Source organism: Coregonus clupeaformis, chromosome 21, assembly GCF_020615455.1.
Source record: "Coregonus clupeaformis isolate EN_2021a chromosome 21, ASM2061545v1, whole genome shotgun sequence".
Taxonomy (NCBI): domain Eukaryota; kingdom Metazoa; phylum Chordata; class Actinopteri; order Salmoniformes; family Salmonidae; genus Coregonus; species Coregonus clupeaformis.
This window is the reverse complement of record NC_059212.1, coordinates 17,123,844-17,149,723: the sequence shown is the minus strand read 5'-3', so window position 1 is coordinate 17,149,723 and position 25,880 is coordinate 17,123,844. Positions and strand designations below refer to the sequence as shown.

Sequence of the window (25,880 nt, the reverse complement as noted above, 5' to 3'; positions counted from 1 at the left end):
AAATAGGCGGGGTTTATGTCTTTGTGGTAACTAGTAATGACCCTTCATGGCAATGCGTGCCAGTGTTGCGCGTGCGCGGGCAGATAGAACACTGGTTGCAAGCCAGCTAGCTAGTTCCAATGTAACGTAAAAATAAAAATAAAACAATCTGGATTTGTTCGATAATCGTGTCTGGAGTGATTTAACACGTCTACCATTCAAATAACTAACTCCATGACCATTTAAAGTTGAAAGGATAGAAACAAGTAGAAAATCATACCTGCTCCTGATGAGCCAGTTTCCCAGTTGTGTCCAAGTTGCTATAGCAACACCATAATCTGGAGTGGCAAAAACAAGCTAACAAATCAGCTACCTAGCTAGCAAGTGATTTTTAAACGCAAAGTCTGTCTGACACTCACAGTCATGAACCTCGTTGTTAAACAAAAAAATATTTGTATGAATGAGGACGAAGAGGAGCTATTTTCTAAAGAAATAGAGGAAATTCGCAAGTAAGTAGCTAGCTAATTAGCTAACGTTAGCCAAACAAGCTAGCTACAACTTTTTTTCTGTCACACGTGCACATTCTAATGGTACCCAGCTATCTCTCGACTCTCAATATTGTTAACGTTAGATAGCTTAGTTACCATATTGGGCAAGCACCTGTTCTATTTTCTAAATATTTTACTGGATAATGATTGACATTGTTTTCTCCATTTACCTGTTTGTCTGCTGCTGCGCCCAATGTGCAGGTTTTCACTGAGGGTGGGATTCTTTGGTTCAGATGCTTCTGTCCAAACCGATGTCTCAGAATTACCCACTGTCAAATTACTATCTGACCACACTGCTGAACTCATAAAGGTAGGTTACTTACTTTGTACATTGCTTGCTTATATAATAACTTTGTTTCTCCATATAATAACATGTTTGTTACAAAATAAATAAAGATGCAATTTATACAATTGAAAAGTTTATCTTTTCAAACAACTCCAATTATTAGTCTTATCCTTTTTGATTTAGCTACATACAAAAAACACTGCAATCAGACCAGCAACATAGAAAGTGAAACGACTGAGTGACAGTGACTTGTGCATTCCTCTAGATTTGCTCAGTGATTCAATTCACTCTGCATCCCCTTTCATCTAAAAATTCCTATAACTTTAGGCCTAAATGCGTGGCTCTTATATCTCCCCCAGTCCCCTGCTGAGAGGGCATATGGAGGCTTTGTTGTGGGGAAGAGAGTGTTAGCAAGGGCGCAGCAATGACTGCCCTTGCCTGCAGAGTTAAACAAATTGATTGGCAGGCTAGTAGATTTGTGGAGTATTCATCCTCCAAAGATTTAAAGTGATACCAATTCAACAAAGAAGGAACCAAACCAGAGTACAGTAGCTACTTCCTACTGATTCAAGCTGATTATGCTAGCTGCTCAGTTAGACTAATGTACCTTGTGCTTGAAAAGAGCACAGTCTTGATGTGTTTGCGCCATGTGTATTTGTCAAAAAGCTATAATACATAAGAACATTAAATTAATTGGAGAGGCCTATTCAATTTATTTGAATGATGTTTGACTAAACCACGGCTAGCTTACAGTATAAGAACAATGCTAGATGCATTTCGGTTGATAAATTGTGCTGGAATGTGCTCTGGCTCAACATGCCTACATTAAACATGTTGAGTAATCTCTACCTTTGTTTGTTAGGATATGGATACCCTGAAAAAAGATATTTTTTTGAAAATGAAGTTCATACAGGCACACTATGAGTCCAAACTTCAGCAAGAGGCAGAGTCCTTGTATACTAGCATGAATGACAAAGTGAAGAATTTGGAGAATCATCTTAAGGAGGTGACAGATATTTCATTTGTACAATTTATTTTGTTATATAAATAATTACTGTGTTCTCAGTCAAATTGCATTATGCTTATAAACTAAACTAAACATATTGTTTCATACAGAAAGTAAAAGTTATTCGGAAAAGTTATCAACAACAATTAAATGATGCAATCCATGTGGTCAGAGGCAGCTACAAGGTATGGAAACATTATGCCTAGTCGGTGTGTAACAACATGATCATGTTTCACTGTGTATAGTCATAACTCTTATTGTATACCAAATACGAAAGAGCACTTGCTCTGCACTGTGTGTGCATGTCTCTATCACCAAGTTTTTATAATGCTTTCAAGATATATTGACTGTGTATTTCAAGCATTTCGCTACACCCACAATAACATCTGCTGAACATGTGTATGTAACATTTGATTTGATTGTATTGTTTTATTTCAGAATTACTACCTTAAAAAAGGAGACAATATAGCTGCTGTTGCTAGTGACACAGGGAGACTGAAAGATCTGATGAATGAGATCCAAGAGAAGAACTTGAAGATCCAGTGTATGAGTGAACAGCTGAGGGAATATGAGGAGAGAGTCTTCAAAAAGGTAGGCCAGGATCAGTGTGTTCTTTACTTTGCCCACTTACTCTAGTGATGTGAGTCACATATTGTATTTTGTCTTATAATATAGCCTAATAATATTCCAAATTAAGAAGTTGAAGAATATTAAAGAATTAAGAATATTCAAAGTTTCTGCTAGAGCTGCCAGTGGTGAACAATACGTTTGTAGTTAATCATGGTTAGATTAAAATGCATTCAAGAGAGGGGCGGTGATATACACACCTTTTGTTTTACTAAAAGGTATTAATTTCTCATCAGTCTCTCATCACTCATACCTTTTATGTGGTGAGTGACACCCCCCAGAAATCAACATTAATTCGATATTTAGTGTTAAAAGGTGAGGTGTATTCCCCTAATTGCCTTGTTTTAATGAGCCCGGGCGGCCCCTCACTATCTCTCGAGTCCTCTCTCGCCCCTCAGTATTTTAGTTTTGTCCAACACAAGTGGGGCTCTACTGTAGGCAGATGGCGGGGAGAGCAGTCACACAAAACCAGCCTCTCAAAGTGAAACAGATGACTGCATCTCTGGAGAATCGCTCCTTTGTTCTTTGTGCTAATGAGAGTGGTCACGGCCATGGGAGAACCGCATGGCTAATCACTCGTAGTTACCACTCTATAGCAGATGGTGGAGCCAGAGGTAAAGGAAGTAGTGTTTCTTCTTCAATCCCATCCCAGTGGAAACAGTCCCAGTCAGCCATGCAGTGTTTTGGGTTTTAGATACAGCTGTGTAGAGAGAAACAGAGACAGAGGGAACCCCCATAAAACAAGAAAAACTTGTCTATTGCTGTCACTCATAGTTAGTTAACTTTATCTTGGATGGGGGAGAGAGACGAGGGAATGGATGGTGTTTGGTGGTGCATGACGAGGTGATCATCTGTTGATGCCGGTCGGGTCGGTGCTGTGCCAAGGTAGATGGAACGGTGCCCAGGCTGATTACAGAGAGGACCAACTGGGTAATCCTCTGTGGCATGACATGTAGCTTAGCCTAACGCGGCGTCAAAACTGCAGTGTCACACGCAACGCAAGCACTCCTAACCTTATAATCCCTCAAAATAGTTTTTTCATTATTTGATTAATGCTGATACAGCAGAATAGGTTAGTCTGTAGAGTGCATGCAGTTCCTAAAAATGTCAAGCTTATGAAGAATGGCTTTAACTATGTGTGTTTCCTTTTGCATTCAAATGTGTCTTTTGGCAAACCTGAATGTATTGGGTGGCTCTCTGTTACAAAAATCTATTGAATTCGCACAGTTTTGGCCTCATTCCAACTGCAACAAAAAGGCATTCATATTATTTTAAAAAGTAAGATTTCTTTACTCAAATATGACCCCTGCTCACAAAAGTACTGTCTTCTTTCATTCTAAAACAAGAGGAGGAAACAAAACAAGGGAAAGGAGGGTGGGGGGGACCTTGAAGCTTTGAAAGCCTTTGAACGCCTGCACACTGCACAGTCCTAAGTGTGACAGGCATGCAAAAGCCCTGTTAATGTCCAGGGCATGAATGGTGGCTGCAGCACAAAGTGGAGAGGGCCAACTGCGTTGATATCACAGGAACCTGATGGGCTCCATGCGGCTCCCAGTCTGCAAACTTCACTGCTCTGACATGTGATGTGATCCTGGTGACACTGGCAGCGCTGCCACTGAGGGAAGACACAAAGGCAACAAGCCCCCCCCTGGAAGCTGTGCACTCTTCAAACCCCCTGGTGTTGCCCAGCCATACTCCCCCAGTCTCCCCCCTCAGCCCTGCCTAGTTACAGGCAGCGGTTGTTAGAGACCAGGGCCCAGACCGTGGGTGGAAAGGCCCAGCTGCCGCTTTGGACTTCCAGAATAAATTGACCTGAATGACAGGGGCACACAAACAGTATGATATGTATTATCCCTGTCAATAAAAATGTCCCCATGAATTATGGTCTTTGTATATAATGTACTGCCTTCTTTCTTCCGGGCAAAGAGGGGAGAAAAAAAAACTAATGGCCGGAGTTCTTTTTTGTGTGTCTCAGCTTTTTATTATTCAGGGGGAAATCATAGGAGGCAGAAAGTTGTACGATTGCTTTGTTTCTTAAAAGGACTCATATTTGCCACGCAGCTTGAGCTGTGTGCCTTTTGTTTTGCGGATTAAAGAAAAAAGGTTAAAAAGGAGTTGTCATTTTTTTTCTTCAGATCAGCTGTGAGGCTGTGGATGACCCGGAGAAAGAATGGCTGAGACAAGAGAATCAAAAGCTAGAAGACGACATTGCCTCCATACACATTGTCATGGACCAGGTCCGCAATTCCTTGGAGGCTAAAGAGGAGCAGTTGGAAGATCTAGGTATTGTGGTGGATCTTTTTTAGTTTTTTGTAACAAATCCTATTCCCTGCAGTTTTTTAAGCACTGCTTATTGAAATGTTATAGGATTTAAGATGTTAAGTCATAGAATCTGGATCATAAAATCCATATTGATGTAATTCTGTGACTCAATAACTATTTTGAACTGTCTAGTGTAATTGCTAAATCTTTATTTCTTAACCGCATATGCAAACTTCCTACATCAATTGCCGTTTTAACTAGGCTAATCATGTGCCCCCTGCAGCAGGTATTGTCTGGAAACATGAGCTAATAACTCACAGTAAGGCAGCCATTGGTCAGATTGTAATGTTTGACGACACTTGTCAGATTGGCCATCCAGTCCACAGTGTGGGAGTCCTTCAAGATAAAGTAAACAGTGCACAGGTGTATTTTCAAGGATCAGCGTTTTATCTCTCTAAGTGTTTGATGTTCATTAATTGCTTATGTAACTTAGGTAACCATCTGAATATGTTCCCCCGGATGTAGAGATACAAACGGAGCACAAACATATCTCACCTGATAAAATGTGATAGCGCCAAGGCCTCCGTTGACTGCTACATGTTACAATTCATATCGGATGGGGTTTTGAAGAGGGCATACCTCATTAATATGACCTTAACCATATTCTTAAAATGTGGTGTGTGATGTCTGCCCAAAGAGAATCTCTTATTTTATATGTCGTTCATTCAAATCAAATAAGTGTTTTGTATGTGCTGTGACTAACTATAAGAGCTTTATCTGAATAAGTTGGGTGCAAAGTCTGCAAACCCACACTTGGTCCTTGAACTTTGTGTTTTTAGGTCACCAGAGGAACAGTTGGTGGCAGGCCAAGCTCGTCAAGGGCAGAATGCCAGGTCAGAACCCTGTCAGGACCCAGGCCACTCTGGGTTCAAGTGGACTTTCTCAGGCCACCGCTGTAACACAATGGTTCATGGATGGACGTCATGTCACACGACTCTCTCAAACTCCAACAACCCTGTCTCTTAGGCCTACTCTCCCCTCCACCCTATTCCTCTGATAGCCCAAAGCCAGATGAAAGTTGAAGTGTTTCCTGTCTCTTGCTATCCATCTCAGCTAACCAAAGTGCTCTTTTTACTTGTTTCAGCCCATAATCTAACGGATGTGAAAGCAAAGTTAGAGGACGAGAAAAAAGCCCTGCAAAAGGTACATGCAACAATGGTATTTAGCAACTATACATAAAGCATAACATGTATTTAAAGCAAAAAGGATCACTATGCATTGTTTTGTATAGAGTGGAGCGATTTAGGAGAGATGCTTATGGTGATTCCCCCCCCCCCACACACATTTTAATTCTAGATGACCAGTGACTATGATCATCTGAAAGTACAACTCAGCATTGAGAAGGACACCGCCAGCAAGAAGGTAAGCATCCTTTCCCTTGTCACCAGTCTTTACAACCTCCAAGTGCATCCCATGTTGAATTTGGCTGGTGAGAAAACGATGTTTACAAAACATGTCTCAAAGTTCTCCACCCTCAACCCTGCCCATTTTGAACTGCTGTTCTATCCACATTACACCACCTGAGAGGCAGTCTTCCTAGCAGTGTTTGCAGTCCACTCATATAGAGTGGGAAAAAAGCCCTGTTAGCATATGCCAGGTAAGACAAGAGCCCTGATAGATTTCAGTGCAGGTGAATGTTCTGTTAGTTTTGTCATCAAAATGAAGAATGCTGCATTTCTCTTACTGTAAAGCAACTGATAAGTGGAGGCAGACAATCTAAATGATTTTATGAGGTACTATCAAGCTTTCACTGAGAAAAGAAAGGTTAATATTTGACACGGTAGTGTGGTTCCATTGGCATAACATTTGGCGAATGGGCCTTGAAGGCCATGCTTTGATGTGTTGGTTTAGGATTATTTATTATTCTTTATTGATACTGTAAGGGTAGATGATCTGTTTAATAGTCATATGTAGTGTGAAAAATGGAATTCTGCCAGATCATTTTACTGAATTGTGCTCGAAATTATAGAAATTGTGCAAGTTCTACTATTCATGCCTGTCAACTCTTTTGGACAGTTCATCCCTGCAGTATATATGTCTTGGTTATTTAAAGGGCCTACCAGGTGTCCTATTCATTTGATCAATGTAGAAAAAATTCATTTTTACAAAACAACTACACCCTTGGCTTTTTCATTTACAAAAGTTAGCAATCATTGCCCACAGAAATGGGTGACGTCGATTGTTGATAAAGCAAATATACCAGTCATAATTGTTTTGACAGCCCCCTTCTCTTTTCACTTTAAAGATACTAATCAGCAGTGGTAGAATCTAAAAGCTAACACATCCTGTGTTACTCAAACACTCACTTTGGCCACTTCTAATACACTTTATTGAATGCCTTGCTCTAACCCCATAGGGTTGCTAGGATACATAATTTAAATCTAATTCAAGTAAGTCTCACCTCGTTGATTATTGTAATTGAGGTATAAATGATTAGTTAATTCATCACAGAATACTTGAGATTTACTGCAGGCCTACTCCTCCCTCTAATCATAGTTTTCTTTGGAAATACAAAACAATTGTCCACCTGAAGGATGCATTATTAGTATCCAATAATAACCTAGGTCATTTTGGGACCTGTAGGTGCAATGGTTAAAATGAAAGGTAACATCAGAGAAAGCACTCAGTAAAAGGAATCTGAACATAGATACTTGGCGTCATCATAATCAAAACAACACTAATTGGCAATCTTGGTCAGAGGATGATCACCATTAGAAATACAACAACAAAAACATATTGGTTAGAGATCAAAAGTATGGCTCGTTGATAGACCCCATTCTCTTCACTTCAATAAACACAAAACAGCCAGGGATGAGTAGAGGTTAATGGTGTGTGGAGCAGATGGTGTGTATCCAAACACCTTTTAAGGAGCAGCTTTAGTTAAAGACTACTAATAAAGATGTCCTTAATGTCATTTCAATCATCAGTCAAAAGGATTATACATATTTAGTGTAACAATTCAAATGCCCCTCTTTTCAAATGTCTTTGTTACTGGGCCTTTTGTACCCGTGCTGTGACTGACAAACTCAATGTTAAGTTCTACTATAGTGTTTATGCATAAAAATGTAAAATGAAAAAGAAAGAGGACGTTTTTCACATTATTTTGCTGACTTTGATCAATGAAGCAGAACATTTGCTTCTTCCATAGCTGTAGGGCCCCAAGGGAGAGACTTCCAATGGGAGGCCAAAGCCTAGCCGCTGAAAGCCCAGCTGGCTGTAAGCTTCAGCTACCCATCTCAAGACTCACTCCCTCATCCCTGAATGTCAAAATCACATAGAACACCAACAGTACGTTGGCTTGCATCAAGGAGGAATTATACAAAACATCTGTACTTGTAAGAACACCATTTTATTTAAACAGAAATGTATATGGAGCTATAGGGGGACATTTTCATCACGCAAAAGAGCACAGATCTGTGCAAAAACTACTGTAAAACTCATTATTATCTGCAGCACAATTTTATTTGAAGTGCGTGATAAAGAGAGGATTATTTAAGTTTAATCAATTTAAGTTTAAACAGTGGGTTTCATTTTTATTTTATTTTATTTAACCTTTATTTAACTAGGCAAGCCAGTTAAGAACAAATTCTTATTTACAATGACGGCCTACCAAAAGGCAAATGGCCTCCTGTGGGGACGAGGGATTAAAAATAAGAATATAGGACAAAACACACATCACGACAAGAGAGACACCACAACACTACATAAAGAGAGACCTAAGACAACAACATAGCAGGCAGCAACACATGACAACACAGCATGGTAGCAACACCACATGACAACAACATGGTAGCAGCACAAAACATGGTACAAACATTATTGGGCACAGACAACAGCACAAAGGCAAAAAGGTAGAGACAACAATACATAACACGAAGCAGCCACAACTGTATTGAGTCTTTGAATGAAGAGATGGATATAAAACTGTTCAGTTTGAGGGGTTTTTGCAGCTCATTCCAGTCGCTAGCTGCAGCGAACTGAAAAGAGGAGCGACCCAGGGATGTGTGTGCTTTGGGGACCTTTAACAGAATGAGACTGGCAGAACGGGTGTTGTATGTGGAGGATGAGGGCTGCAGTAGGTATCTTAGATAGGGGGGGTGAGGCCTAAGAGGGTTTTATAAATATATTTGGTGAAAGAGGAGCGATTACGATAGAGGAAACCAAGTCTAGATTTAACCTTAGCCTGCAGCTTTGATATGTGCTGAGAGAAGGACAGTAGCCATACTCCCAAGTACTTTTATGAGGTGACTACCCAATCATACCGGTGGGGAGAGGGGCATTCTTCTTACCAAACCACATGACCTTTGTATTGGTGGTGTTCAGAACAAGGTTAAGGGCAGAGAAAGCTTGTTGGACACTAAGAAAGATTTGTTGTAGAGCGTTTAACACTAAATCCGGGGAGGGGCCAGCTCAGTATAAGACTATCATCTGCATATAAATGGATGAGAGAGCTTGGGATGCAACTGAAGCAATCAAGAGTTAGTGTTTGCAATTGGCCCAACGTTGTCCGGGTTAGGGGAGGGTTTGGCCGGGGGGCTTTACTTGGCTCATTGCGCTCTAGCGACTCCTTGTGGCGGGCCGGGTGTCTGCAGGCTGATTTTGGTCGTCAGTTGAACAGTGTTTCCTCCGACACATTGGTGCATCTGGTTTCCGGATTAAGCGAGCCGGTGTTAAGAAGCGCAGCTTGGTGGGTCATGTTTCGGAGGACGCATGACTCGACCTTCGCCTCTCCCGAGCCCGTTGGGGAGTTGCAGCGATGAGACAAGATCGTAATCACGAAATTGGGGAGAATAAATATGTATATACAGTACCAGTCAACAGTTTGGACACACCTACTCATTCAAGGGTTTTTCTTTATTTTTTTACTATTTTCTACATTGTAGAATAATAGTGAAGACATCAAAACTATGAAATAACACATGGAATCATGTAGTAACCAAAACGTTATTTTTTATTTTTTATTCTTCATAGTAGCCACCCTTTGCCTTAATGACAGCTTTGCAAACTTGGTATTCTCTCAACCAGCTTCACCTGGAATGCTTTTCCAACAGTCTTGAAGGAGTTCCCACATATGCTGAGCACTTGTTGGCTGCTTTTCCTTCACTCTGCGGTCCAACTCATCCCAAACCATCTCAATTGGGTTGAGGTCGGGTGATTGTGGAAGCCAGGTCATCTGATGCAGCACTCCATCACTCTCCTTCTTGGTCAAATAGCCCTTACACAGCCTGGAGGTGTGTTGGGTCAATATCATGTTGAAAAACAAATGATAGTCCCACTAAGCACAAACCAGATGGAATGGCGTATCGCTGCAGAATGCTGTGGTAGTCATGCTGGTTAAGTGTGCCTTGAATTCTAAATAAATCACTGACAGTGTCACCAGCAAAGCACCCCTACACCATCACACCTCCTCCATGCTTCACGGTGGGAACCACACATGCGAAGATCATCCATTCACCTACTCTGCGTCTCACAAAGACACGGCGGTTGGAACCATACATCTCAAATTTGGACTCATCAGACCAAAGGACAGATTTCCACCGGTCTAATATCCATTGCTCGTGTTTCTTGGCCCAAGCAAGTCTATTCTTGTTATTGGTGTCCTTTAGTAGTGGTTTCTTTGCAGCAATTCGACCATGAAGTCCTGATTCATGCAGTCTCCTCTGAACAGTTGATGTTGAGATGTGTCTGTTACTTGAACTCTGTGAAGCATTTATTTGGGTTGCAATTTCTGAGGCTGGTAACTAATGAACTTATCCTCTGCAGCAGAGGTAACTCTGGGTCTTCCTTTCCAGTGGCGGTCCTCATGAGAGCCAGTTTCATCATAGCGCTTGATAGTTTTTGCAACTGCACTTGAAGAAACATTCAAAGTTCTTGCAATTATCCGTAATTGACTGACCTTCATGTCTTAAGGTAATGATGGACTGTTGTTTCTCTTTGCTTATTTTTTATTTTACCTTTATTTAACTAGTCAAGTCAGTTAAGAACAAATTCTTATTTACAATGACGGCCTACACCGGCCAAACCCGGACTACGCTGTGCCAATTGTGCGCCGCCCTATGGGACTCCCAATCACGGCCAGTTGTGATACAGCCTGGAATCGAACCAGGGGGTCTGTAGTGACGCCTCTTGCACTGAGATGCAGTGCCTTAGACCGCTGCGCCATTTGAGCTGTTCTTGCCATAATATGGACTTGGGTCTTTTACCAAATAGGGCTGTCTTCTGTATACCACCCCTACCTTGTAACAACACAACTGATTGGCTCAGTTATTAAGAAGGAAATAAATTCCACAAATTAACTTTTAAGAAGGCACACTTGTTAATTGAAATGCATTTCAGGTGACTACCTCATGAAGCTGGTTGAGAAAATGCCAAGAGTGTGCAAAGCTGTCATCAAGGCAAAAGGGTGGCTACTTTGAAGAATCTCAAATATACAATATATTTTGATTTGCTTAACACTTTTTTGGTTACTACATGATTCTATATTTGTTATTTCATAGTTTTGATGTCATCACTATTATTCTACAATGTAGAAAATAGTAAAAATAAAGAAAAACCCTTGAATGAGTAGGTGTGTCCAAACTTTTGACTGGGACTGTATGCTACATAAAAAAATAAAATAGTTAGTGTTTGGAACTCGCAGGTAATAATATGCCATCCTGACCCGTGTATTGCTCACGCAAAAATGTTGCCCACAGTATATGGAAGGGCAAAGAACATGGGGAATTTAGATATTAGCTATCATAACATAACCTTTTACTCCCATGGGAGGGAGTCCATGTCCAATAACCTTTTCACTGTGGGATACTGTGGGACCCTGTACCAATTCTAGGCCAGGTGGAGTGAGGACAGTCATGAAAGCAGGGTGGCGTTAGGTCCATCATACAGGCAGGTGCAGTTTGGCATCTAGCTTACCCTGTCAGGGCTCTACAGTGCGACCATTTTGGCGCGTATGCTACAGCATTAGCTAGCTAGCTAAGAACCTGGTAACCACAGATGAAAGTTATCAATAATCTTTGTTGGAACTTTACCAGTAGTATGCAAACATTTGGTGGCACAGAAAGAAAGGAAAAGGAAGAGGTTCTTCAGGGGATGAGCTTCAAAAGTAGCTAAGATTCATGATATAGGCCTTATGTAGGCTATATCTCAATTTTAAAAATATATTCTTCTGGTGTTCCTAAACCCTGTGTTTTGTCATTGCTGGCAATTCTTATCATTAATACCTCAAATATTTGTTGATTGTGCTCCTACATTTATTTGTGTGCTCCTAATGTGTTTAACTTAGGAGCAACTATGCTCCTTGTAAAAATGTCTGTGGGTCCTATCTTGCTCTACCCACATTATTATTGTGCTGGATGATCTTTGCGTCCACCCACAGTGTCTTTAGAGGGCTCTTCAGTCAATGCAACTGAAGAAACATATATCCTGGGTGTTGGTTTTACACAATAGCATTTAACAAACACCTATCAAGGAATCAAGGCCTTCAGTGTCCTTTTGAACTAAATTGAATCATTTTCATTAGGTTGGGTTTTAAAAAGGACTTTCGTAAAATGCTTTATCGCTAAAATCATTATCTGCAAAAGTACTCAGCGTCATCATTATACTCTCGTAATCTCTTTAGATGATAATCATGTGTTGCTAATGGATGATATTCAATTAATTTCTCAAGACTAGATCTATAATCCATTTGGTACTGTTTTATCATTCAGAAAATGTATTTTAAGGAAAATAGGATCATTTTCTCTGTAACAGCTTCATTTATTCATTTCACAGATGAAGTCTCTAAAAGAAGAGCTGGAAAAAGAAATACAAATCATTGAAGACTTCCGCAAGAGTGAGGTAAGTAACTGGCATGACCTGGCTGCACACGTTTCGCGAGTCGTGGAAGCCACCATTATATTTCCAAATTCCCTACAGGTAAAAACGTGCCACGGTCAAGTGCTGCTATCTGTGTCAGGATGTTTAAAAGTCTGGGTCTCTCCAGTGAAGGACAGTTAGTCCATCAGTGCAGACATTAGGCTCATAAAGCAAAGAGAGGGGATAATGTGCGCACGTGTTGTCTCTGTCCTATTGATTTTAGCCATGGGAGTTGGGTTAAAATACAACCTGTTCCACATAAGTCAACAGTGAAGTGCATTCATCAACAAAGTGTCTGTCGTGGCACTATTTTGAGATGACACAAGGAATGTGTAGGCAATGCCTTTTTTTGGTTTCAGAAACGTAAAAATAATGCTGAATGTTGCAACTTTAAAGTCCTGCAGCCTCATTATAGCATAACGCCATATTGCTTCTACCCTCACATTACCACAGCTGGATTTATTGAAAGCATAAAATATATACTTTATAATTGCCCCAGCATTTTTTTATTATACACTTTTTATGATCATTTTGACACCCAACCTTGATACACCCCCCCACACCCACCCCACCCCGACACACACACACACACACACACACACACACACCTACCTATCTCACCACCGCGACTATATTAACTATAAATGTTTACTCAACTATAAAGCTGAAGCACTTCAGCTACATATCACTCCCACTTTTGCTCATTCATCCCTTGGTCTGGGGGGGAGGATGGGGTCATTCTGTCAACACACTGACCACATAGAGCCAGACAGCTCCTGTGTGTGTGAGAGAGAGAGAGAGAGAGAGAGAGAGAGAGAGAGAGAGAGAGAGAGAGAGAGAGAGAGAGAGAGAGAGAGAGAGAGAGAGAGAGAGAGAGAGAGAGAGAGAGAGAGAGAGAGAGAGAGAGAGAGAGAGAGAGAGAGAGAGAGAGAGAGAGAGAGAGAGAGAGAGAGAGAGAGAGAGAGAGAGAGAGAGAGAGAGAGAGAGAGAGAGAGAGAGAGAGAGAGAGAGAGAGAGAGAGAGAGAGAGAGAGAGAGAGAGAGAGAGAGAGATGCAGCTGACACAACACGCGGATGGCTGGAGTGGATTGGCTAGCCTGATTAATGGGCCGCCACAGTGAGTGGTTGAAAGTCCACTTCATAAACAATGACTTAACAATACAGGGACCGTAGTGCCTGACCATTATGGATCCGTCATGTTTTTGACAAGTTTGCTCTGCAAGTTTGGTCCTGCTATTTTATATGGATTCAGTGCAATGGGCTGAGTTGTCTGTTAGGCACCAAAAGTCATACAATACTATTTTGTTGGGAGTTTTTCTCAGTACCTAAATGGTTATAAAATAATGAAAAAAACAATGATGATCAAACTGGAAAATGTTATGGATTTATATGGTAAGATATTCTTGTTACGGTCTGGTGCTTTATCCAAGTTGATGAGGCTGGCTGTAGGCTACATCCTGTTGTTACGGATAAACACCTACGCCTTTTCTCCCTTTCTAAAGACATTGAGCTTCTGAAAGGTGACAAGAAGGCCTTCCTTTCTTTTTCTCTCAAACTGAGAAGAATGGAAACCCCATCCTGACATCCTTGTCTTAACTAGACTAACAACACAGCTATAATACACCCACCTCTCACCATGGCAAATCTTAGTCTGTCCCTATTCATTCATTTCCACATTGGAACCAACTGGCTCTCTGTCTCAAGCCTTTATATTGAGACCTGAGTTACTCCTTCAGATTATGGGAACATACTCTTAAAGGCACCATATGTAACATTTTCTGCTGTTTAATGGGCATTTAAATGAACAATTATTGAGGAATATAACTTCAAGAATAAATGTATGCTTTTAAGAGCATACATATCCCCAGCCCCACCCCTCTGCTTACAGAACAAAGTGGCAGGGTTAGGCTATTGATATTACAGATGCCTTTTTCATACAAAAGACAACCAGATATGTCTTGAGAATCACAATTTGGCCTTTGATGAAGAAAAGCGGATGTCCAACAGTGACCTGGCTTGACCTGACCTTCACACGCCCAGACCATGTGCACTAAATCAGCTAACATGGCCATTCACAATGCTGCCTTAGGTTCTGATTATAACGGCCACTAGTTTGTTTAAAGTAACCATTGTTAGACCTGAGTTAGTGGGATGGCACAAAACATAGGGCCCCCCAGAGCCATATATAGAGCGAGATCGGCCAGGTTTTAAAACGGCTGCCATGTTAGCGCCTGTGTTCTCGGATTGTTGGCGATGTAACAATACAAGAGCGCCACCGACAATTCCCTATAAAATGACCCTCGATAAACAAGCGAAACAAAGCAGCGAATTTAAGACATTTTTATTGATTCAGGATAATGTGTATCCAAGTTCGTACTGTGTTGTGGTGTCAATAAATTGCATATCTGCTTTCACTGGACATCTTCATAGGTTTTAAAAACTATCAGAAATAAACAGCACAACGCGTTTATAGCAACAGCTATGGAGGAGAAAGTGGTGTTCTCGGAACGTTCAGAGAGAAACCTCATTGGCCCAACTCTCTCTCTCTTGATCTCTCTCGCTATATATATATATATATACACACAGAGCAACATTTTTCCACATTTTGTTACGTTACAACCTTATTCTAAAAATTGATTAAATAGTTTTTTTTTCTCCCTCATCAATCTACACACAATACCCCATAATGACAAAGCAAAAATAGGTTTTTAGAAATGTTTGCAAATGTATTACAAATAAAAAACATTTATTGACATTTACATAAGTATTCAGACCCTTTACTCAGTACTTTGTTGAAGCACCTTTGGCAGCGATTACAGCCTCGAGTCTTCTTGGGTATGACGCTACAAGCTTGGCACACCTGTATTTGGGGAGTTTCTCCCATTCTTCTCTGCAGATCCTCTCAAGCTCTGTCAGGTTGGATGGGGAGCGTCACTGCACAGCTATTTTCAGGTCTCTCCAGAGATGTTAGATCGGGTTGATGTCCGGGCTCTGGCTGGGCCACTCAAGGACATTCAGAGACTTGTCCCGAAGCCACTCCTGCGTTGTCTTGGCTGTGTGCTTAGGGTCATTGTCCTGTTGGAAGGTGAACCTTCACCCCAGTCTGAGGTGCTGAGTGCTCTGGAGCAGGTTTTCATCAAGGATCTCTCTGTACTTTGCTCCGTTCAGCTTTCCCTCGATCCTGACTAGTCTCCCAGTCCCTGCCGCTGAAAAATATCCCCACAGCATGATGCTGCCACCACCATGCGTCACCGTAGGGATGGTGCCAGGTTTCCTCCAGATGTGACGCTTGGTATTCAGGCCGAAGAGTTCAATCTTGGTTTCATCAGGCCAGAGAATCTTGTTTCTCATGGTCTTTGTCCTTTAGGTGCCTTTTGGCAAACTCCCAAGCGGGCTGTCATGTGCCTTTTACTGAGGAGTGGCTTCCATCTGGCCACTCTACCATAAAGGCCTGATTGGTGGAGTGCTGCAGAGATGGTTGTCCTTCTGGAAGGTTCTCCCATCTACACAGAGGAACTCTGGAGCTCTGTCAGAGTGACCATCGGGTTCTTGGTCACCTCCCTGACCAAGGCCCTTCTCCCCCTATTGCTCAATTTGGCAGTGCGGCCAGCTCTAGGAAGACTCTTGGTGGTTCCAAACTTCTTCCATTTAAGAATGATGGAGGCCACTGTGTTCTTGGTTTTTGCTCTGACATGCACTGTCAACTTTGGGACCTTATATAGACAGGCGTGTGCCTTTCCAAATCATGTCCAATCAATTGAATTTACCACAAGTGGACTCCAATCAAGTTGTATAAACATCTCAAGGATAATTAATGGAAACAGGATGCACCTGAGCTGAATTTCAAGTCTTATTGCAAATGGTCTGAATACTTATGTAAATAAGCTATTTCTGTTTTTTATTTTTATTACATTTGCGCAAACATTTTCTAAAATGTGTTTTCACTTTGTCATCGTGGGGTATTGTGTGTAGATTGATGAGGGAAAAATGTTTAATCCATTTTAGAATGAGGCTGTAACGTAACAAAATGTGGAAAAAGTCAAGGGGTCTGAATACTTTCCGAATGCACTGTGTGTGTGTGTGTGTATGTATGTGTATATATATATATATATATATATATATATATATATATATATATATATATATATATATATATATATATATATGTGTGTGTGTATATATGTATGTGTGTGTATATATGTGTATATATATATATATGTATGTGTATATATGTATGTGTGTATTTGTGTGTATATATGTATGTGTGTATGTGTGAGTATATATGTATATATGTATGTGTGTGTATATATGTATATATACATATATATATGTATGTGTATATGTGTGTGTGTGTGTGTGTGTGTATATATATATATATATATATATATATATATATATACAGTGAGGGAAAAAAGAATTTGATCCCCTGCTGATTTTGTACGTTTGCCCACTGACAAAGAAATGATCAGTCTATAATTTTAATGGTGGGTTTATTTGAACAGTGAGAGACAGAATAACAACAAAAAAATCCAGAAAAACGCATGTCAAAAATGTTATAAATTGATTTGCATTTTAATTAGGGAAATAAGTATTTGACCCCCTCTCAATCAGAAAGATTTCTGGCTCCCAGGTGTCTTTTATACAGGTAACGAGCTGAGATTAGGAGCACACTCTTAAAGGGAGTGCTCCTAATCTCAGTTTGTTACCTGTATAAAAGACACCTGTCCACAGAAGCAATCAATCAATCAGATTCCAAACTCTCCACCATGGCTAAGACCAAAGAGCTCTCCAAGGATGTCAGGGACAAGATTGTAGACCTACACAAGGCTGGAATGGGCTACAAGACCATCGCCAAGCAGTTTGATGAGAAGCTGACAATAGTTGGTGCGATTATTCGCAAATGGAAGAAACACAAAATAACTCCCTCGGCCTGGGGCTCCATGCAAGATCTCACCTCGTGGAGTTGCAATGATCATGAGAACGGTGAGGAATCAGCCCAGAACTACATGGGAGGATCTTGTCAATGATCTCAAGGCAGCTGGGACCATAGTCACCAAGAAAACAATTGGTAACACACTACGCCGTGAAGGACTGAAATCCTGCAGCGCACGCAAGGTCCCCCTGCTCAAGCCAGTGCATGTCCAGGCCCGTCTGAAGTTTGCCAATGACCATCTGGATGATCCAGAGGAGGAATTGGAGATGGTCATGTGGTCTGATGAGACAAAAATAGAGCTTTTTGGTCTAAACTCCACTCGCCATGTTTGGAGGAAGAAGAAGGATGAATACAACCCCAAGAACACCATCCCAACCGAAGCATGGAGGTGGAAACATCATTCTTTGGGGATGCTTTTCTGCAAAGGGGACAGGACGACTGCACCGTATTGAGGGGAGGATGGATGGGGCCATGTATCGCGAGATCTTGGCCAACAACCTCCTTCCCTCAGTAAGAGCATTGAAGATGGGTCGTGGCTGGGTCTTCCAGCATGACAACGACCCGAAACACACAGCCAGGGCAACTAAGGAGTGTCTCCGTAAGAAGCATCTCAAGGTCCTGGAGTGGCCTAGCCAGTCTCCAGACCTGAACCCAATAGAAAATCTTTGGAGGGAGCTGAAAGTCCGTATTGCCCAGCGACAGCCCCCGAAACCTGAAGGATCTGGAGAAGGTCTGTATGGAGGAGTGGGCCAAAATCCCTGCTGCAGTGTGTGCAAACCTGGTCAAGACCTACAGGAAACGTATGATCTCTGTAATTGCAAACAAAGGTTTCTGTACCAAATATTAAGTTCTGCTTTTCTGATGTATCAAATACTTATGTCATGCAATAAAATGCAAATGAATTACTTAAAAATCATACAATGTGATTTTCTGGAATTTTGTTTTAGATTCCGTCTCTCACAGTTGAAGTGTACCTATGATAAAAATTACAGACCTCTACATGCTTTGTAAGTAGGAAAACCTGCAAAATCGGCAGTGTATCAAATACTTGTTCTTCCCACTGTATATATACTGTATCAGTGGAGGCTCCTCAGAGGAGGAAGGGGAGGACCATCCCCTCAGTGAATTTCATTTTTTTTTTTTTATAGTTTAACATTAAAAAAGTTATACTCTTTAAATAAAACTATACTAAATATATTCACCTCACCACTAATTGATTCAAACACACTATTTTGCAATGAAGGTCTACAGTAGCCTCAACAGCACTCTATAGGGTAGCACCATGGTGTAGCCGGAGAACAGCTAGTTTCTGTCCTCCTCTGGGTACATTGACTTCAATACAAAACCTAGAAGGCTCATGGTTCACACCCCCGTCCATAGACTTACACAGTAATTATGACAACTTCCGGAGGACGTCCTCCAACCTATCAGAACTCTTGCAGCATGAACTGACATGTATGGCCTCCCGAGTGGCGCAGTGGTCTAAGGCACTGCATCGCAGTGCTAGCTGTGCCACTAGAGATCCTGGTTCGAATCCAGGCTCTGTCGTAGGTGACCGGGAGACCCGTGGGGCGGCGCACAATTGGCCCAGGGTAAGGGAGGGAATGGCCGGCAGGGATGTAGCTCAGTTGGTAGCCCGGTTTACAACGCCAGGGTTGTGGGTTCGATTCCCACGGGGGGTATGAAAAAAATATATAATGTATGCACTCACTAACTGTAAGTTGCTCTGGATAAGAATGACTGAAATGTAATGAAATGTCCATCCAATCAAAGGATCAGAGAATGAATCTAGTACTGAAAGCATAAGCTACAGCTACGTAGCACTGCAGTGCATAAAATGTGGTGAGTAGTTGACTCAAAGAAAGAGAAAGACAATAGTTGAACAGTTTTGAACAAATCGATTTCTTTAAAAATGAAGGAGAAGCAAGAGAGAGAGCGCGCTAGCTATATTTTGTTGTGTATTTTTAGCCTACCCAAACACCTGGCTCGAACAGAGAGGGATGCTATGTTAGTTAGCTGGCTATGGCTATCCAACACTGGAACTCTTCCAAGTCAAGGTAAGCTTTTGGTTTTATTAATTTATTGCCACCGGGTCCTGCCGGTATAACTGCTAAACTGCTTGCTGACTGTACTGCATGATTGTAGCGGGTTTACTTATGCATTAGTTATAGTAGCTATCTTGACTATGACGTTAGCTAATATGGCTGTGTGTCGCTGTTAGCGGTTATGATATGAAGGTTTGGCTTGGAAAGGTTTTTTCGCCTGGCCACAGACAGATGATTTGTTGTGCTCTGAAGTCCACAAACTACGGGAAAGGGTGAGAGGAGTAGAGCGTGTATATGTGTGAAAGAATTATGTGATCATGCTGTTTGTATGTGGCTGCTATGAAAGTGAACTGTGTTTGCGTATGATAAGGGGTGTATTCAGTCCGCCGATTCTGTTGAAAAACATTTCTTAAACGGAAGCAAACGGGGATAAACATACCTGAATTTGTCCAATAGAAACTCTTGTTTGCAACTGTTGGACTAATGATTACACCCTTGATCAGCTAGATGCAGGCAAGAGTCTGCAAGGCAGTATTGAATGTGTCACTGTCTGTCACCTTGATTACTCAATTTTGTCTCTCAACCTGTGCACCTATGTTGTAAACTTTAATTCATAGGCTAGGTTGTAGCAACCTCATGATGGGTATAGGGAAAATTAGAGTATCACGTAGTAGCATAAACCTATCGATGTTACATTGAGCTGGGTGAATGGAATATGAATGACAGTCATCCAATATGCTGTAATAGAAATAAGGCCATGCTCATAAAAAAAATAATTTTCCTCCCTCATCTTAAACAGCAACGACTGCACAGTACTATATGACTCTGGGGCAACCATTTAAATTGAGTTTGATAATGGATTAAACACACAAGGGCCTCCAGAATCATTTTTTCGCAACTGATGGTCAAGGGCTAACAATGTGAGTTGCCAAAACTGAATAGCCATGTTTTTATTTCAGAAACGTGCTGTGGAAAAGGAAGTTAATGAGAAATTGGAGAAACAAAAAAGAGAAATGCTTGCTCAAGAGGCCGTCTTAAAAGCTCAAGCAGCAGCAAAACAGCCTGTGGTAAGATTTGCTCTCCTCAATATCCATGGACATACATTACATGATTTATGCTAACAAAACAGTAGAAGAAAACCGCTGAACACATTATTGGAATCATCACTCATTTATTTCTATAGTTTCAGGTTGCTAAAGGGGGGGAGGAGTTGATCCAACAACTTAATGAGCTGAAAAAGATGGAGACCTTACAGAAACAAGAAATAGAGAAGTATGTATCTACTTTGTCTAATCTAATTTTGGGTTGGAAGAAGGGACATGAATAGGTTAGACAATTACATGTTATAATGCATTATCTACTAGTATTACAGTGTTGATGATTGCAGCGTTAAAGATCAACCTTGCTATTATACAATAATTTATAATAGGATCACCTACCATGCTAATCTCAGTGCATGTCAGACTCTGTGCATCTGGCTCAACATTCACTCACACTGTATTTTACTTTGTTGTTTGCCAAAGACTCCAAAAGCAGTTGTTTCGCTGTAACGGAATATGGGAGAAGAAATTTGATATTCTGAAGGCGAGGTATGTATGAATGTGTTTTTTAACTTTGACTTACCGCATAGCAAATTGATCATAGAATGTCAATTGTACCTTTTATTCAATTAATAAGAATATTAAGCCAGTTGACGTTTTGTTTAATTATATTCAAATGTTGTTTTTGAGCAAATGTTTCTCTCAAACATCTATTGAAAGTTTCCATGCCATCAAAGATGAGATGTTCTTGCGACAAACGTTACAGCGGCAGGCAGCTTCACTGCAACATGCCTCAGTCAGCTACATGGTGAGGAACAAAGCATTTATAATTAGATTTTATGATTGATTTTTAGGGATAGTGCATGTAAAGATGTATATTAATACATTTGGATAAAGGTAAGGACAGTACAGTGATCTGAAAACATCATGTAGTAGGGATACAGTACATTTCACTGAGTATAACATTCAAAACATTTATATGGGCTTTGGTATGATTTTTGTCACCCAATTCCATGGCTCAATCACCAGAGGAAACCAACACCTATGTAACACACACACTCACTCACTTAATCACTCCCACATGCACACACACACACCCAGTCTTGTTTTTCACATGGGTACATCAGAGCACACAGATCAGAGTTTAACAGGTGCAGCCCCATTTAGCCCCTCATTAAGTCCTCAATTGAAAGTTGCTTAATAATATTTATCGGCTTTTTTGTTTGTTTCCCCCTCTTTTCCACACATGGCTGTTCACCATGAGCAGTCAATCATAAGAAAGACAATTAAGATGAAAGCTAAAGATGTTTCTCTAAAAGCTCACTGGTGTCAAGATTCTAATGATATGCATGTGAGCTGCACAATGCTATACACTGACTGCACTGCAAACCTATCACTAAGCATCAATGCAACCCATTGCAAACAGTAACCTGCTCCAATTATAAAGATAAAGATAGCTTGTATTATAAATGTCTATTTTCTTTCCTATAGATGGACAGTGCTGGTTCTTACCAAAGTCCTGTGTACAATGGATTGAAAATGCCGAGCAGCTATGCCACAGGGACACCTCTGGTTTGTATCAAAAGAAAAAGGCAAAAATGTATTCTAACTTCTTATGTGTTGGATTCTTCAGCTAAAAGTGTTTTCTGTGTCAGCCCAACATAGGTACTGGAGGTTTTCAGAAGATGGACAGGACCGATGAGATCATGGACATCAGTGTGTTGAGTGGCAGAGGAACAGATTGTTCAGGTAACTAATTTAACCGACCACTAGGACCAAATCCTAACCTGAGACATGCATTCATAACTCAAACTTTGAAGCTTATCTTCCATTGTCATTGATGCAGGATTTAGACAAAAGTTGAAGTATGTGCTTCTAATGTTTGGATTCAGCCCCAACATGTCAAATTAGAAATGACCTAAATACCTTTAGAAAAGACATTCAGGAATTGATTATTTCAATATCCCTGAAGGTGTATTGTTTTCAATAAAGAGACATGGTTACTACCTATATGCAAATACCTATATTTACTGTCCCAACACACAGTGTAACTTGCCTGATGAAAAATTACTTTGGGTCTATATAGATACATGTCCATTTGCCTTTGGAAATGTATTACAGATGTCTAGGATGGGGATCCCCTTGTTAACGTGGTATCAGGAGTGACAGAAACAGGAATCAACCTGGCTAAGCTCCCTTTAATCTTCCTGTTTGTGCGCTATTGACTTTCTGATAATTGGGATCCCCACTAATGAGCTTAGCAGACATGACTAGGCTAGATAAGTAGGAGGCTTAATTCCTTCTGTCAAAATGAAAGCTCTCTCTCAGACAGAACTATCTGATGCACAGAAGCCAACAAATTAATCTGATAGATTACTCTGTCGTCCTGCTGAAATATGTAGCCTTAACAATCCAATAATCTAAGAAAATATGTCTGTGTCATTAGGACTGGCTACTTCCTCCTTTTCCTTGAACACTTTTATATGTCAGAGATATGATATTATTCAAATGTTTTAAACAGCCCACTGTGTAACTTTTGGTTAAATGTATCTCAAATTCAATGGCAAACATGGATATACATTTTATAATTCATAGTTTATTATAATTAGCTGTATAACTGTTAGTTGTAGTTGTGTTAATTCATGTTTTTTTAGATTTGATATCAAGTAATTTGTATATTGGTACGTTAATTTGTATGCTCTGTGAGGTTTTATGACTTGCTCTAGCCCTGTCCAAGTGTCCATTGATACAGACCTAGCTTTGTGTGAGAGGTCCAAAGGGCCCGCTGATGCAATAGCGTAGAGTCAACATGGCTGACAAACAGCATGGTGGAGGGTGACAAAGTTGAAAAGCCACTGGTCTTCAGACCGATTGGTCCGTGGGCAATGACCTCTACATCATGCATCCAGCCCCTGACTAAACCATGGGAATTCAGCCCATAGATCACCATTGACGCTCCATAATTGAAACATTGTAGATAAGGCACCAGCCATCATACAGGTCTTGACACTTAGAAAGAGTTGGCAAACACTGTTGTCACACATCAGATTATGTTTATTCTGTGGGTCAGTAATCTAAGATGGTCTGAATGATTTTAGCCCTGTGTTGCATGCTCGTGCTCTGTGTCGTGCTCTTTGATTGCTGACCAGTTGGGTGGAAAGGGTTCACATACTGAGTGAGTGGTGGGCTTCCAATGAGCAAGGGACTTATATTAAATTGCTCATAATACAGGCTAAGCTTTAGACAGTGATTTGAAAATGTATTATTTGAAAATGTATAAACATATTTTGTATAATTGTTGGTCATGTTTGTCACTTATACAACTGTAGTTGTTCTTAATAATATAAATTGATATTATATTTATGCCTATAGCTATAAACATACTTTTGTCATTATTAGCAATAAGGACCCAGTGTTTGCTTGTAATCTGTATAACAATCCAAGAACATTTTAATCTAAACACACAAGTTGATGGTATCTAAAACAACATTTTAAAAGGGTACACATTTTATATTTTCATGGCGAGCTGTTTTAAAATGCTAAGTGAGTTTACCCCAAACGATATCCTCAAAAAAGCATTGTTAGAAGAACATACAAGGCTAATACATTTTGTCCGTCTTTGTCAGTGAATACGTCTGGCCCCCATATGCTTCAGTACAAAGCTATGTGAATAAGGCATTTACAAACCCAGGCCTACCGCATTAAACTCTATTACAATCTTTGTTCATGGTAAGTTATCAGTCTCAATTAATCAACTTCAACAATGGGAATTCTGATGTGTTCAAGCACCCTGAAACCTCTAGGTCAGTAGAAGGGCACATCAGAGCCCCGTTCTCAATTCAGCATCCTTTCCATTTTATTGCCTTTTTCAAGTCTTAAAACATTGTTTACCTATATACATTTTTCATATTTGAATAACTACTACAAAAAGAAGCAAGCAAATAAACAAAAAATAAATAGATTAGACAAAGAGCCTAAGTGTTCTTTATTCAAGGGCCTCATTGGCTTTCTAGTTAATAAAAAGTATCCTAGTCACTCCCTAAGGACCATGTCCTCTGTGCTGCAATGTGAATGGTATTGTTATGGCCATTCCTCTGCTGTTGAAAGGGGGTAACCACTGGTTTGATTCAGTTACACGGTTTAGTAAAGTTCCCCCTCCCACTGCCTTGGGGTCTATGGAGCGTCCGTGACCTGTTTAGAATTGGCCAGGGAGATGTCATGTCGCCCCTCCCATGGGCAGTACCCACATTCATTTTATTGGTTAAAAAAAATTACTTGGGATGGTGAAACCACTGCTTTTGAATCACAATTTGTTGGACTGGACAATAAAAATACGCATTGTAAAGGTGGGAATCAATCCACAAGGATGGATCAATAGTCCAAACTAAAAGTGTCAATGATCTTTGAAATAAGAAACTATGCCAAAAAAAAAGTATACATTTGTAAAATGCATTACTGCACACATTGAGTTTCATTGCAAGATTATATATCCTAATCATGTCATCCTGTAGGTTTGGAACAATTATAATATCACAATCATAATGACAGTTGTTTTAATCGTTTAACTTACAGCCCATGATGCCAACATAGTAATGCCACGTTATTTTATTCTAGAATCCCAGATGGAATCAGGAGATGAAGAGGAGCTGTGTGGAATTCTTCCTCTTCCTCGCCCTCCATCCCGTACCAGGCAAACAGCATCCCTCATATCTGCAATCTGCACTCCTTCAAAATGACAAACCTATACCAACGTTTTTGCTTTACAGACAATTAAACAAAGGAGAAAGTTACATACATATCTGATGCATTTCAGTAGCCTAAGGCTGCGTTTACACAGGCAGCCCAATTCTGATATTTTTCCCACTAATTGGTCTTTTGACCAATCACATCAGATCTTTTCACATTAGATATTTTTCAGAGCTGATCTATGGTCAAAAGACCAATTAGTGAAAAAAGTTCAGAATTGGTCTGCCTAATTTTAAAACAGTTTTAAAACAGCAACATTTTATTTCAGCCTCATGGCAAAATGTGTAGAATCGTAGGAAGTTAACTACTTGCTCAGACCTTGCGTGGGGGGCCCACGAAACTGCGGTACACCACTGATCCAGCCAGCCACATCTCACTTTCCCAGGCTGCATTCAGAAAAAAAGCCAAACCCCCACAGTCCGCTGCTGCAGGCCCCTTTCATGTCAAACCTCATGACGTTAAACGACAGGCTTATAATCAATTAGTAATTTCTCC

At 40.5% G+C, this 25,880-nt stretch overlaps 1 protein-coding gene across 2 annotated transcripts; it reads left to right on the top strand.

Moving 5' to 3' along the window:
• The first annotated feature begins 132 nt into the window (after positions 1-132).
• Positions 133-25,528, top strand: c21h10orf67 (chromosome 21 C10orf67 homolog). 2 transcript variants are annotated; one of them, XM_041842129.2, is made up of 17 exons: positions 133-488; positions 729-837; positions 1,676-1,819; positions 1,930-2,004; positions 2,258-2,410; positions 4,582-4,729; positions 5,548-5,601; positions 5,853-5,911; positions 6,065-6,130; positions 12,539-12,604; positions 20,559-20,666; positions 20,783-20,871; positions 21,123-21,188; positions 21,360-21,447; positions 22,131-22,211; positions 22,295-22,388; positions 25,254-25,528. In XM_041842129.2, exons 1-17 carry the CDS (start codon positions 403-405, stop codon positions 25,373-25,375), a joined length of 1,608 nt encoding a protein of 535 aa, XP_041698063.1. In that variant the 5' UTR covers positions 133-402; the 3' UTR covers positions 25,376-25,528. The 2 variants fall into 2 exon arrangements, with proteins under 2 accessions (XP_041698063.1, XP_041698064.1); XM_041842130.2 differs by lacking the exon at positions 5,548-5,601.
• The last annotated feature ends 352 nt before the right edge of the window (positions 25,529-25,880 follow it).